The sequence below is a fragment of the Ranitomeya imitator genome, chromosome 2 (genome assembly GCF_032444005.1).
Source record: "Ranitomeya imitator isolate aRanImi1 chromosome 2, aRanImi1.pri, whole genome shotgun sequence".
Taxonomy (NCBI): Eukaryota; Metazoa; Chordata; class Amphibia; order Anura; family Dendrobatidae; genus Ranitomeya; species Ranitomeya imitator.
Genome location: NC_091283.1, coordinates 418,684,724 through 418,697,804, shown reverse-complemented (window position 1 = coordinate 418,697,804; position 13,081 = coordinate 418,684,724). Strand labels below are relative to the sequence as shown.

The 13,081-nt window shown below is 42.9% G+C and overlaps 1 protein-coding gene across 2 annotated transcripts in view; it reads left to right on the top strand.

Annotated features, from left to right (window-relative positions):
* The window catches only part of RPTOR (regulatory associated protein of MTOR complex 1), a 318,041-nt gene that overhangs the window by 78,026 nt on the left and 226,934 nt on the right, over nt 1–13,081 (top strand). For both annotated transcript variants that reach the window (XM_069750796.1, XM_069750795.1), the window contains exon 2: nt 11,521–11,623. In XM_069750796.1, coding sequence (XP_069606897.1) covers nt 11,521–11,623 — 103 coding nt within the window. The remainder of the gene's footprint in view (nt 1–11,520; nt 11,624–13,081) is intronic.

Below are 13,081 nucleotides of genomic sequence, written 5' to 3'. Positions count from 1 at the left end.
CTGAGTTTCCTTCCTCAGGTGACGAGGTTAAGTCGTTAGGTGCTGCTCTATTTAACTCCACCTAGTTCTTTGTTCCTGGCCTCCAGTCAATGTTCCAGTATTGGTCTTGCTTTCTCCTGGATCGTTCTTATGGCCTGTCTGCCCTGCATAAGCTAAGTTTTGCTTGTGTTACTTTTGTTTGCTATATTTTCTGTCCAGCTTGCTATATTGGTTTTTCTTGCTTGCTGGAAGCTCTGAGACGCAGAGGAAGCACCTCCGTACCGTTAGTCGGTGCGGAAGGTCTTTTTGCCCCTCTGCGTGGTTGTTTGTAGGTTTTTGTGTTGACCGCAAAGCTATCTTTCCTATCCTCGGTCTATTCAGTAAGTCGGGCCTCACTTTGCTAAATCTATTTCATCTCTGTGTTTGTATTTTCATCTTAATTCACAGTCATTATTTGTGGGGGGCTGCCTTTTCCTTTGGGGAATTTCTCTGAGGCAAGGTAGGCTTATTTTTCTATCTTCAGGGCTAGTTAGTTTCTCAGGCTGTGCCGAGTTGCATAGGGAGCGTTAGGCGCAATCCACGGCTACCTCTAGTGTGGTATGATAGGATTAGGGATTGCGGTCAGCAGAGTTCCCACGTCTCAGAGCTCGTCCTATGTTAGTAACTATCAGGTCACTTTGTGTGCTCTTAACCACTAGGTCCATTGTGGTTCTGAATCACCTGTCCATAACAATTTACTTAATATTTTATCCTTTTGCACTCCCAACATACTACTGTAATATGCAGCAGATGCGAACATACGCTACTGACATGAGATCCATTTCTGTAGATCAGTGCCCTGTTTCACACTGCATTACGAGATACGTGATGATGCGTACAGTAAATTCATAGGAAAATGCCCCCTATTAAATACTTTTCTCACTTTTTTTCACTGGAGACTGTTGGGGACAGCGGCACTGTGAGTTTGGATTATGGATTATGTGGCCTAATGGGGGGTTTGCTGCAGCTCAAAACGCGTTGCTACATGGATATTTTCTGTGTTTGTACTTTCATTGAAAATAATAGAAAGAGCACATGATGCAATGATAAAACAATCGAAAAAAATCTTGAGATGTAGATAAAAAAAAAAAAAAAAGAAAAAAAAAAGGTCCTTCAGTGTGTGACCTGTACTTTACTGTGCTAAAATACAGTGCGCGTAGTCCTAGACGCAGAATGGAAGCATTGGGCGAGCAGACGGCACTACTGTTAATGTTATAGATCTTTTTCTCTGCATTGCAGCTGCCGGTGCTGCACGTGCACACGCCTTGTGTCAGGACTTAAAAAAAAAAAAAAGAATTGTATTTGTGACTTGCAAGCGGCAGAGTACTTCTGACATAATTGCTTTTTATTTTTAAAGAAGAACCCTGGCAGTGAAGCAAAATTGTCTGTCGAATCTCAACTCCCCATTGCTTCTAGTTAAAAAATAAATAAATACCTTCAAACAAGTCAGCACTTATTTTTCTTTTAAAGGCTTTATTTTCCTTTTTTTTTTTTTTTTTTCAAAGACAATGAAAATATTAACAATATACTCTTAGTACATGCAAACTGATACACAACACCCAATCCTACCGTTCCTGATTCCCATCCACCCTCCTCAGACATGTCATTAATTTAATACTTTATGCAGACATATGATAGAGCTAAATATCAGAATGCATTTTATTCACATCAGTGCATTGCTGAGGGCTAAATTCCAAATTTTCATTGTGATAATGATCGGTAGCAGTGGTACCAACGCGTTTCGAGTGACGCAGCAATCTTAGTCATTTTTCTTCACTTTGATTGCCTCCACGCTGTGACAGAGTGGTTTTCAGGCTCCGAGCTATCAAGGTATGACCAATGGTGAGCTGGATAATTCTTCACTAGAACTAAATATACAGAAGGCTCTGCTAGGAAGGCTATTGGACAGTGTCTGGTTTTGCTAACCACCGTCCCCATACGTTATCAAACTTGTAAGCACATCTCTTATTTGTATACAGGACTTTATATAGTAGAATTCATTTATTGACTAATTTCAGCCAATGCTGCATTCCGGGGATTTCCATGCCATTCTAATTCTTTTTCTAGCACAGAAAAATACCAATCTAAAAAACAGTATATCCTAAGACCCATCAATAAGCTCACCTGTAATACCCAGCAGGCACACTTTAGGGGACAACACCCTAGGGAGTTCAAAGTGTTCATGAATTAACAGAAGTAGCTCGGACCATAGTGGAAGAATTTTTGGACAGGACCAAATTTAGTGCAGAAAGGAGCCCACCGCTGCTTGACAATGCAAGCACAAATAATCCAGAGCCATCCCAAACTTTTCCGGAGTGTACTAAACAAATTTTGTCTGGATCAAACACTCCCTAGCACTTGCCACTGAATAATATATTATATCTTGTACCTCTCCCCATTTCTCCATAGTCACGTCTGGGATATCAACCACCATTTCACATAAGTTTTATCATAAGACCTGACAACAGATGGCTGGAGAAGAGAATATGGTTGTGTTAGGGGTGAAGGTCAATCTTATGTTCCCAAGAACCCCTCAAATTTTGAAAAGTCTAGGGACGCTGACGCTTTCCCAAATTTGTGCGCACACTGCTTGGCAAAGTTGTATGTATAGGAACTTGGCGGTGTCAAGAATCCCATATCTGACTTGGAAATCGTCAAAGGTATGCAATTTGGAGGTATCTAAGAAAATATGAGGGACAAATTTGACACCATACCTCAACCAGAGGACCTTATCAGGCAAATAATATAAATGAAAGGTGAGGATTAAACCAAAGCAGCACCAAGAACGACACCTGTGGCGTTTGAGCCCCTCAGTATATCCTGTGCTGTTGCCCATAAGTCAGCACTTATTATAATTATCCATGTTCAAGCTCCGGCTAGCACTGACATCTTCCTCCCTTTTATCTTCTGCGAGTATTGCTGGACAATGCTGTCACACAAGAGACTCCCATGGCGATCTCTTTACCTTGTTGTACACAGTCTTTGCATTTTGTAAGACCTACTATTATGTTTTGGGGTGTCCTTATATTCCCGCATCTGCAAAAATCAAGGGAGTTGATGGCTCAGCATGTTGGATTTCAACATACCGACTCCTTTTGTTCTTAAGTGGAATGCGCCTGCTTAATTCATAGTGTCAATCACAGATGGTGCTGCATAGGTCAGTGTGGCACCATACCAACCATATCTCTTTAGTCTGGATCTGTTGTGCCATTGTTGAAAAATCTTGATTAGACTCCACGTGCACTGGTTGTGCATATTTCTGCACTTGCTGTTTATGTCTCGTCTTTGGTTTCCTCCTACCAATTCACTTGCCTCAGCGGCCAGAGATTTCTGGGTCCACCACTGCCAGACGCTACCCGGGCCTCCATGGCCATAGACTTCCTTATTTGACTGAAGACAAAGGCAGAGGCTTTGGCATGTGACATCACCTGTGTGCTCGCACATGCGCCCCTCCAGCCCAAAATAAGAGATTCCGAATGAGCAAGGTTTCAGGACTGGTAAAAGGTGACGTCACTCTAGTTCTCCTATTAGTCAAACAACTGAAGATGGCTGCTGATGGGGGGGGAAAAACAAAAATGGAGACAATAACTGCAAGTTCGCCAATGCTCCCCAAGTGCGCCTGCAGTCTAATTTGCATAAATATAAATTGTAGCACTTCTCAACAATGGTGCAATATATCTGTACCAAAGAGGTGTCCTTGAAATGGTGGCATACTGACCCTATATTGATACCACTGGTTGATACAATAAAATGAAGCTGACATGATCCTTTTAAAGTAGAAAATCTGCTGTGAGCGATGTCTGACATCCACCTATTACCCTCTCCTTGTTGAAAACACATGTATGGCGGGAATGTTTGGAAGAAATGGCCATCGGCGGAGAAGTGTTCATCGGATGTTGTGTGAACTCATTCAGACATAACTTACCAGTACATTTATTCTTTGACCTTCCACCACCTTCTGGCTTGCCCCACTATCTATGAAGGTTTATGTTCTTGATGAAGACTCCAAATTAGTGGCCAAATAGTGGTTTGATAATCTGGTGTTCCTCACAGCCAGTAGACTTTAATGTTTGGCATCCAGACTCTTTTTATGTTGGCTTCTACATAAAGTGATCCTACGCGTTCTCTTCAAGAAAACCACTGCCGAACAAAAGAATCGGCAGTCAGAATTTTCACATCCCAGATCCTTCTTTCCGTTGAAATTTGTCCCTTATACACATTTGACCAATTGTTTAATTTCCTGTGCATTTATCTCCTTTTGGTCTTTAATCCTAGAACCTGGCCATGATGGATAAGATCCAAACCTTCACGGTGCAGCAAATAACCTAGTGAGCTGCAGAATAAGATGTGCACCTCTGAGTGCCTGCTCAGTTTAAGGGGATATTGATCTTTACAGGCAAGAATTAGATTTTGCAGCTAACACGGGTTCCTCTGCCAGGTTGCCAAAGATATAATTAGTGTGCTCAACACTGAGGATGTTGGACATCCGTGACTGTGAGCGATGGAGCAGAGTTCAGTGTCTTCTCCGATATCGTTAATCTAACTGCATTGAGAGAAGGAAATCTAAAAAACTTTCCTGAAAGTAGTAAGGAAAACCATTAATGCATAATTGGGGCACCAAAAAACTTTAAAAATTCTTGGAAAGGAGGTTAATAATTGGTTATCCTGGAAACTCAAAATGTCATATCTTTTATAAACAGAAAAACAATATTGTGCATAATTGTCGGCTCCATACTTTTCCAGTTTGTTGCATTAGGTCATGTATGGGAAGTCTCTGGCCACCGGGGGGGTCTCTGGAAGTCTCTGGCCGCCGGGAGAATCTCTGGTGGTCTCTGGCCTGCAACTTCATATAGGTTTTGTTCGGGCCCATGTTGATTTTTTTTTTTTTGTGGAACCCTGCATTGTATTTGCAGAGTATTTCCCCACTGTCAGACCATATCGTACAGCGCAGCTCCTTAGTATGTTTTCATTCTCGCCGCTGTAAATTCCTGCTCTGGAAATTGAATCTGTAAATCTAATGTGTACAATTTGATTTATGCCCACATGCCATAGTACTGTCCCTGTATTTTGCCCCCGCCTTCCTAGTAAATACTCCATTACTGGTGTTTTTATAATGAGGCCGCTGTTTGTTACGGGCTCCCAGTTCTTCGTATCTGCCGTGCGTTCTAGTTTTCTTGCCTTCCTTATAAATTATACATTTGTGATGGCTGCGGCTTTGCTGCAAGTGTTTTCCTCCTCCTGCTTAGAATCCTAATGAAGACCCGGGGGAGGCCAGGAGCGGATGGCTCTGTGACTTCTCATGACATGGACTGAACTTTTATGATATGTATGTACTTAAATGTCCACCCGAAGCTTCACGTCTAAAGCACCGGTTTCCTAGTGTCGGCCATGTTGCTTTCATTAGGTCAATATAGCGCAAAACCATAATTTCATGTACCGTATATGCTCATCGGAGCTGGTATTTTTTTTTATCACATGACAGTTCATATTCTATAGTAGTTTAGTAGGTGTTTACACTTATGCAAAAGAATTTCTCTTACCGTTTTGTGCATACACCTGCTTTGCTGACCTATGCACCTCCATAGTTATTGACTGCAAACAGCATATTGCGGGTTGCTTAATTCTTTCTATACCCCTGACCAGGGTGGATTTGATTTAAATCCAACTGATTTAAATCACGATTTAAATCACTAGTCAGTAAGGCTTGATTTAAATCAGTGATTTAAATCAAAGTTTCTACCTAACTGAATTTGACTCCGCAGAGGTCCCAGCCTCTTCTTCACAGCAAAAATGTTACAACATGAACAGAGTTGAGAAAAAGACCTTAATCCTATTGTTCTACAAACCTATGAATACAGAATCAACCCCTTCAGTGCCAAGTCCAAGATATTAGACAATATGTTTCTGATTGTTTGGAGTGGAATAGATCTGCACAACACAAGAAGAATGTGAATCTAAGGGCCCCTTCACATTAAGCGACGCTGCAGCGATACCGACAACGATCCGGATCGCTGCAGCGTCGCTGTTTGGTCGCTGGAGAGCTGTCACACAGACCGCTCTCCAGCGACCAACGATGCCGGTAACCAGGGTAAACATCGGGTAACTATGCGCAGGGCCGCGCTTAGTAACCCGATGTTTACCCTGGTTACCTTCCTAAAAGTAAAAAAAACAAACAGTACATACTTACCTACCGCTTTCTGTCCTCCAGCGCTGTGCTCTGCACTCCTCCTGTACTGTCTGTGTGAGCACAGCGGCCGGAAAGCAGAGCGGTGACGTCACCGCTCTGCTTTCCGGCTGACCGACGCTCACAGCCAGTACAGGAGGAGAGCAGAGCACAGCGCCGGGGACAGACAGCGGTAGGTAAGTATGTACTGTTTGTTTTTTTTTCCTTTTAGGATGGTAACCAGGGTAAACATCGGGTAACTAAGCGCGGCCCTGCGCTTAGTTACCCGATGTTTACCCTGGTTACCAGTGAAGACATCGCTGGATCGGTGTCACACACGCCGATCCAGCGATGTCAGCAGGAGTCCAGCGACGAAATAAAGTTCTGGACTTTGTTCAGCGACCAACGATCTCCCAGCAGGGGCCTGATCGTTGGTCGCTGTCACACATAACGATTTTATTAACGATATCGCTGCTACATCACAAAAAGCAACGATATCGTTAACAATATCGTTATGTGTGAAGGTACCTTAAGTGTGAGGAGGAGGATGACTCATCTTCATCACCGCACTTCTCATGATCTTGCCTCATTCGCGCCACCAGGCCTTGCATCTCTTTGTTGCATCGTTTGCATTTTGCACGCATGCCTGCCTTACCGATAGGCGAAGGAGCTTCATTAAAATATTCCCAAACTGGGTCTCTTTTACGGCCTGCTGCCATTATAAGGAAAGAATGTAATAAACCTCAGATCGTACACACAAACAGATCCAGACTTGTCTGTCTGTGGCTATGCTGCAGTATTGTGCTCAAAGTTTCACTTTCATTTTCTTGTCTGCTTGCCCTTCCTCCTCCTTAATCCTAGAACAATAGGATTAAGGTCTTTTTCTCAACTCTGTTCATGTTGTAACATTTTTGCTGAGAAGAAGAGGCTGGGACCTCTACGGAGTCAAATTCAGTTTTGAGAACTGCGTAAGTAAAGCGAGGGTCTGTGATAGTATAGGAGAGAAACTGCCCACTAATCCTACAGAAACCTCTGGAAGAGCATGGCATTGTGAATGTTACACATATACAGCCTTTATTCTACTGAGTTAAACAACTCCGCTTTATCTCATGATGGAAGAATCTTTGGATGGTAAAATATTTTCCTCAAAAAGCAGTTTATTAAAAAAAATCCGATTTAAATAAAAAAAATCCGATTTTTTTTATTTAAAAAAAAAAAAACCATTGATTTTTATCCACCCTGCCCCTGACTCTTGCTAATGTACAGACAGTAGTAGTTGTATGTAAAATTTGTGCCGATGACCCAAGTTGGCGCAAAGGCAAAAATCTTAGGTGATTGGATCGTTCATGCGGGCAATTAACTCACCTGTGCGAATGACCAATCTGTCCCTATACAGTTGTCAGTCCTTTTGCACAGGCCATTTAGCGAGCAATGATGGACTTGCATATACGGTAGTTCATCTGAGCTCAATCTTCCTGCGTAAATAGGTTTTGCATTAAGTGCCCATGGCGTGTCTAAGATGTTGTGGCGATAACGCCAGCAGTCGTTTCCCTGAAATGACTTCACCATCGGTTTTGCCGTTGTTTTTACAAAATCCACCTGAAAAAGACATTGCACATAGCCTTCAAAGGTTAACCCTACTCTGCTGGCTTCGAGAGGTGACCAGGACAGGTGATGTCACACCTACTGATACCTGCCGGACTCGTGAACTGTCACCAGGTATCAGTAGACATGATGCCATCTGCCCCACTCGCCTCTAGATGCAGAAGTCAATGGACAAGGACTAACTTTTTAGGGCAATTTCCAAGGGTGTGCCTTTGACTAGATGGAAGTACGAACGTCTGCAATGTCTATGGATAGGCTTTCTGATGGGGGAAATGAAAGCGGTTTTCCAAGATTGAAAAAAACAAAACAAAACATTGGTCTTGGGAGGGGATGGCATTTAATGTTAAAGGTACCTTCACACATAACGATATTGTTAACGATATCGTTGCTTTTTGTGACGTAGCAACGATATCGTTAATAAAATCGTTGTGTGACAGCGACCAACGATCAGGCCCCTGCTGGGAGATCGTTGGTCGCTGAAGAAAGTCCAGAACTTTATTTCGTCGCTGGACTCCCTGGAGACATCGCTGGATCGGCGTGTGTGACACCGATCCAGCGATGTCTTCGCTGGTAACCAGGGTAAACATCGGGTAACTAAGCGCAGGGCCGCGCTTAGTAACCCGATGTTTACCCTGGTTACCTTCCTAAAAGTAAAAAAAACAAACAGTACATACTTACCTACCGCTGTCTGTCCCCGGCGCTGTGCTCTGCACTCCTCCTGCACTGGCTGTGAGCGTCGGTCAGCCGGAAAGCAGAGCGGTGACGTCACCGCTCTGCTTTCCGGCCGCTGTGCTCACACAGCCAGTACAGGAGGAGTGCAGAGCACAGCGCTGGAGGACAGACAGCGTTAGGTAAGTATGTACTGTTTGTTTTTTTTACTTTTAGGAAGGTAACCAGGGTAAACATCGGGTTACTAAGCGCGGCCCTGCGCTTAGTTACCCGATGTTTACCCTGGTTACCGGCATGGTTGGTCGCTGGAGAGCGGTCTGTGTGACAGCTCTCCAGCGACCAAACAGCGACGCTGCAGCGATCCGGATCGTTGTCGGTATCGCTGCAGCGTCGCTTAATGTGAAGGGGCCTTAAGATCTGTGTGTTTCGGCATCACCATTCTCTGCAAGTATCTATTTGACCTCTGCAGCCAATCACTGGCCTTAATGGTCACGTGGACATCATTGCTGCTGCTCTAGTCTTTGACATACCTGACTACCCACGTCATCATGCTAAACAAGGCCAACCAGGGAGAAGCTGGAAATTTTATCCATCTTTTTCATTTGTAGATGAAGTGATGATGTAGGTTTTCTCCGCACACGTCAATGTGTTTTGTATTGTTGACACAAGTGGCCTCATGCGGTGAGGTACAGTCTATGTTACTATTGTGCTATATTCCTCATCTCTGGAGGCTGACCACGCTCTTTGTGAGGATATTAAAGCGTGTCTGATCTCCAGATGTACTCATAACTTTCACTTTTCTTCTGTAATTCGGTTGAAGTATTTCTCGCCGCGCCTCAAACAGACAGTGCCGTGCACTCTCCACTTATTGTGTGAAACCTGTGTCTCTCACGTTTTCCTATCAGCCTCATAGCATGACCTCCTCTAACAAGCTCTCTCCTCCCTGAGAACTTTTCTTTTGCGTATCCACAAACTCATGTTCATAACGGCTGTGGTTTGGCAAATTGGCGGAATTGCGGGTTTTAAAGTTTGAGAAAAAATTTGAATCTGAGAATTAAGCTAAAAAAGTGAAAAAGTAGAATAAACTAAACTGCGTTTACATTTTTTTTTTTTTATAACTACACTAAGTTTAATTGTAAAGGGCTGTGGAATATGATGGCGCTATATAAAATTATTATTATTATTAAGTAGTATTAAGTTTTTCGAACTTCATAAAGTTACTTTGGCTAGGCCACCAATGTGTGATCGGTGGGGAGTTAAACGCAGGGTAGCCAATCTTCACTGAAGCCATGGAGCCTTCATTGTTAATGCAGACACAGCCATACGATTTATGTATTTCTGTAGATAAACAATTAAAGGGATTTTCCACTTTTAGACAAGTGGAGCTCATATACTCTAAAATAACAAACGGAGCAGGTAGCTCACGTTCCCCAGTTCTAGTTCAGACTCCCTGCCACTGCACTGCTGTCTTGCATCCTCCTTGGCACAGCTGCTTAGCAAAGTGATTGTCTACAGTGGTGAGACCCGAGCAGCTGCTAAAATCTGGTGCTAGGCTCACGGAGGGGAAAATACTTGCTGTTTTTTTTTTTTTTTCTTTTCTTTTTTTAGGAGGGGGGGGGGGGGGCACTTTTATATCATGGCTACAGCACTTGACATCCCAGTAGCTGTTACATTCTGCTGGGGGGGGGGTTGGGGGTTCTCGGAGATCATTTGGGTTTTTCAATGATCATACATGAATGTTCACTAGTAATGGGTTCAGATTCCCGATTTTAAAGGGTTTTGTTTTTTTTTAACGTCGACTCCAGCTAAAGTGGTTCAATAATCCTGACTTGTTTATCTTCTTTTTTCTGTTGGAATTGGGGAAGGTTTCCAACATGGTGGAAGGCTTGTGTATACAATACTGAGCATCTCTGATCAACAGTTCTTCTTGTGTCTCTAGGGGTCTAAATGGTAATGACTCTTTTTGTGGAGAGTGACATGCCAGTGTAAGACGATTTCTAGGCCATGCAATGCATATGTCTCTTTACATGGTGCAATTAAGTCTGACCGTCCCTTCCAAATATATGAATATATAAAATTGCCTTACTGCTCTAGAAAGTAGGAAAAAATTGAGAATACTTGACTCATAAAATGGCCAATTCATGTGTACCCAACAGCCACGATAAGGCGATTCTTGTTGCTGGGAACCTATCTAATTTTGAAGCCTCTCCTAGGCTGAAGCCTGCATTTATGTGGGTAGATAGGATCCTGCTATGATTAAAGCTGCCAGAGGTGGTTGGATGGAGTGCTTAGTCAGCTAGCCTATGTATACAAATAACATTATACTGACTGTCACTTACAAACAGTAGACAGGTTTTGGAACTTGTACACACCTGTCTTCTGTTTGGAAGTGACCGTTTTGTTTGGAAGTGACTGAGCACTCCACCCATCAGCCTCTGGTGGTTCTAATCATAGCAGGATCCTATTAGGAGAGGATTCACATTAGATAGGTTCCCAGCAAAGAGAATTTCCTTATCGCAGCTGCTGGGTATACATGAATTGGCCAATTAATGCACTAAGTATTCTCAATTTTTCCTATTTTCTAGAGCAGTTATTCAATTCAGATTTCATATATTTAATGTTTTCATGCTATAGCGCTACAGAGTGCAAATTTGTTGCCTACACATTGTACAATGTCTCATCCCATGAACCAATAATATGGCACAAATGATTGACCACCTTTAAGGTTACCCTCATTAGAAATTGGAGATGTCCCATGACATCTGCTGTCCACAATGGATGTCATTGTTCACCTTTTTTATTCTTATTTCATCTTACCATTTGTCAAACATGTAAGGAAATTGTACTGATGGATATCTTCCTGGTAGAGCGATCAATGAAGATCTCATTAAATGCTCTTGACCACCCCAGTACTTTTCTTCAGCTGATTTTCGCTGGAAGGGCACTTATTTATATTAGGGTGCAGCCAGTTGCCTCATGCTAGGTGGATGGGTGTGAACAAGGAGCGTCAACATGTTGCAGTTGTGATTTCAATTCTTCTTTTTGCTTTTATTCTCCTCTCTTAGATGAAAACAGTCAGTGTGGCCCTCGTGTTGTGTCTCAACGTTGGCGTTGATCCACCAGATGTAGTGAAGACCACCCCATGTGCTCGTCTAGAGTGTTGGATTGGTAAGTGCCAGTTAGTCATTGGTAGATTGGGCTATATGGTCATGATCAAGCGTATTCTGGTTTCTGGAAATGGAGGTTTTGGGTTATCACACTGTCAAAGGTTAGAACATTTTTACTTTTTTTTTTTTAAATCAATTTCTTGTTATTTTTTTAAATTAACCCGTTTTGGATGATTATACTACTGAAATTAGTGCTTATGGCTGTGTAGGTCCTACAACAGCAATTACCGTAAATGATGCCTGTCTTATAATGCATTGTGGTGGTGCAGACTTTAAAGGGGTTATCCAGTGAAAACAAGTTCTGCAGGATAGGTGATAACTTGCTGGTCAGTGACAATCTGCAGAACAGGGAGTTTTTATCCTAGTCACAAACTGGGTTGGCAGGTCAGATGGACCACTGCGCCAATCATTCTCAGTGGGGTTGCCGGAAAAAGCGGAGCACAGCGCATGCAGGCACGTTAGGAATTAATAGAGCGGCGGTGGAGCATGCACACTACTGCTCCATACTAACTTTGATAGTAGTGCCTCGTTCTGAAGAGAAGGAATATAAACCAACTCACCCGTGATGCATAAGCTGAGTTTCGGGAGCACGGACCCGCTGTGCCAAGGCGTGTAGAATCCAAAAGAAGAAAATGTCCAACTTCACCGAATCCGTGAAAGAAAAGGTTTTTCTTTATTCACAAACTTAAACATCGAGGATACAAACTTCAGCACAAATCATATGGGTAAGAATCTCAACACGTTTCTGGAGACTAAGCGCCCTTAATCATGACCATGAGACTCCTTACCCATATGGTTTGTGCTGAAGTTTGTATCCTCCATATTTGTTTGTGAATAAAGAAAACTTTTTTCACGGATTCGGTGAAGCTGGACATTTTCTTCTTTTAGTGCCTCGTTCTGCCAATCTGAGCGAGTCCCAGCAGTCAGACCAACACTGATCAATGTTATCTTCTGTCCTTGAAATGCCCTGGTTCATGTCGTTGCGTGCAGAGTACACGTCCACACAGCACTTTTAAACAAATCTGCATGTGGTTTTAAAGCTTAATTTCTGCAGCATTATAGAGAGATTAGTCTCTGTCCCCAAAGGGCTTTTATACATGCAAACTTTGTAAAAATATCTTTTGGTTGGATATGAGCCCAAGGCCTTAGTGCTAACCACTGAGTCCACCATGTTGCCAAACTCATCTGCAGGGAAATAATGGGCCACCTTGTAGATAGATAATCTTGCTTAAAAAGCTTCTATCGTTTTGAGTGGAGTTGGGCTGATTGATTCTCAGGACTCTGGTTTATTGGCGCGGACAGTAGTCTCTGGGCGCTTTACCGGAGGGTCCCGAATCGCTTACCTTCCAGGAACCCCGACACAAGCATTCATGGCTCAATGATGACATTGTGGCAGCTCCACTAATCAAACGCCATGCTCAAGATACCAGAAAGTATATGATTTGCAAGCTTCACATCT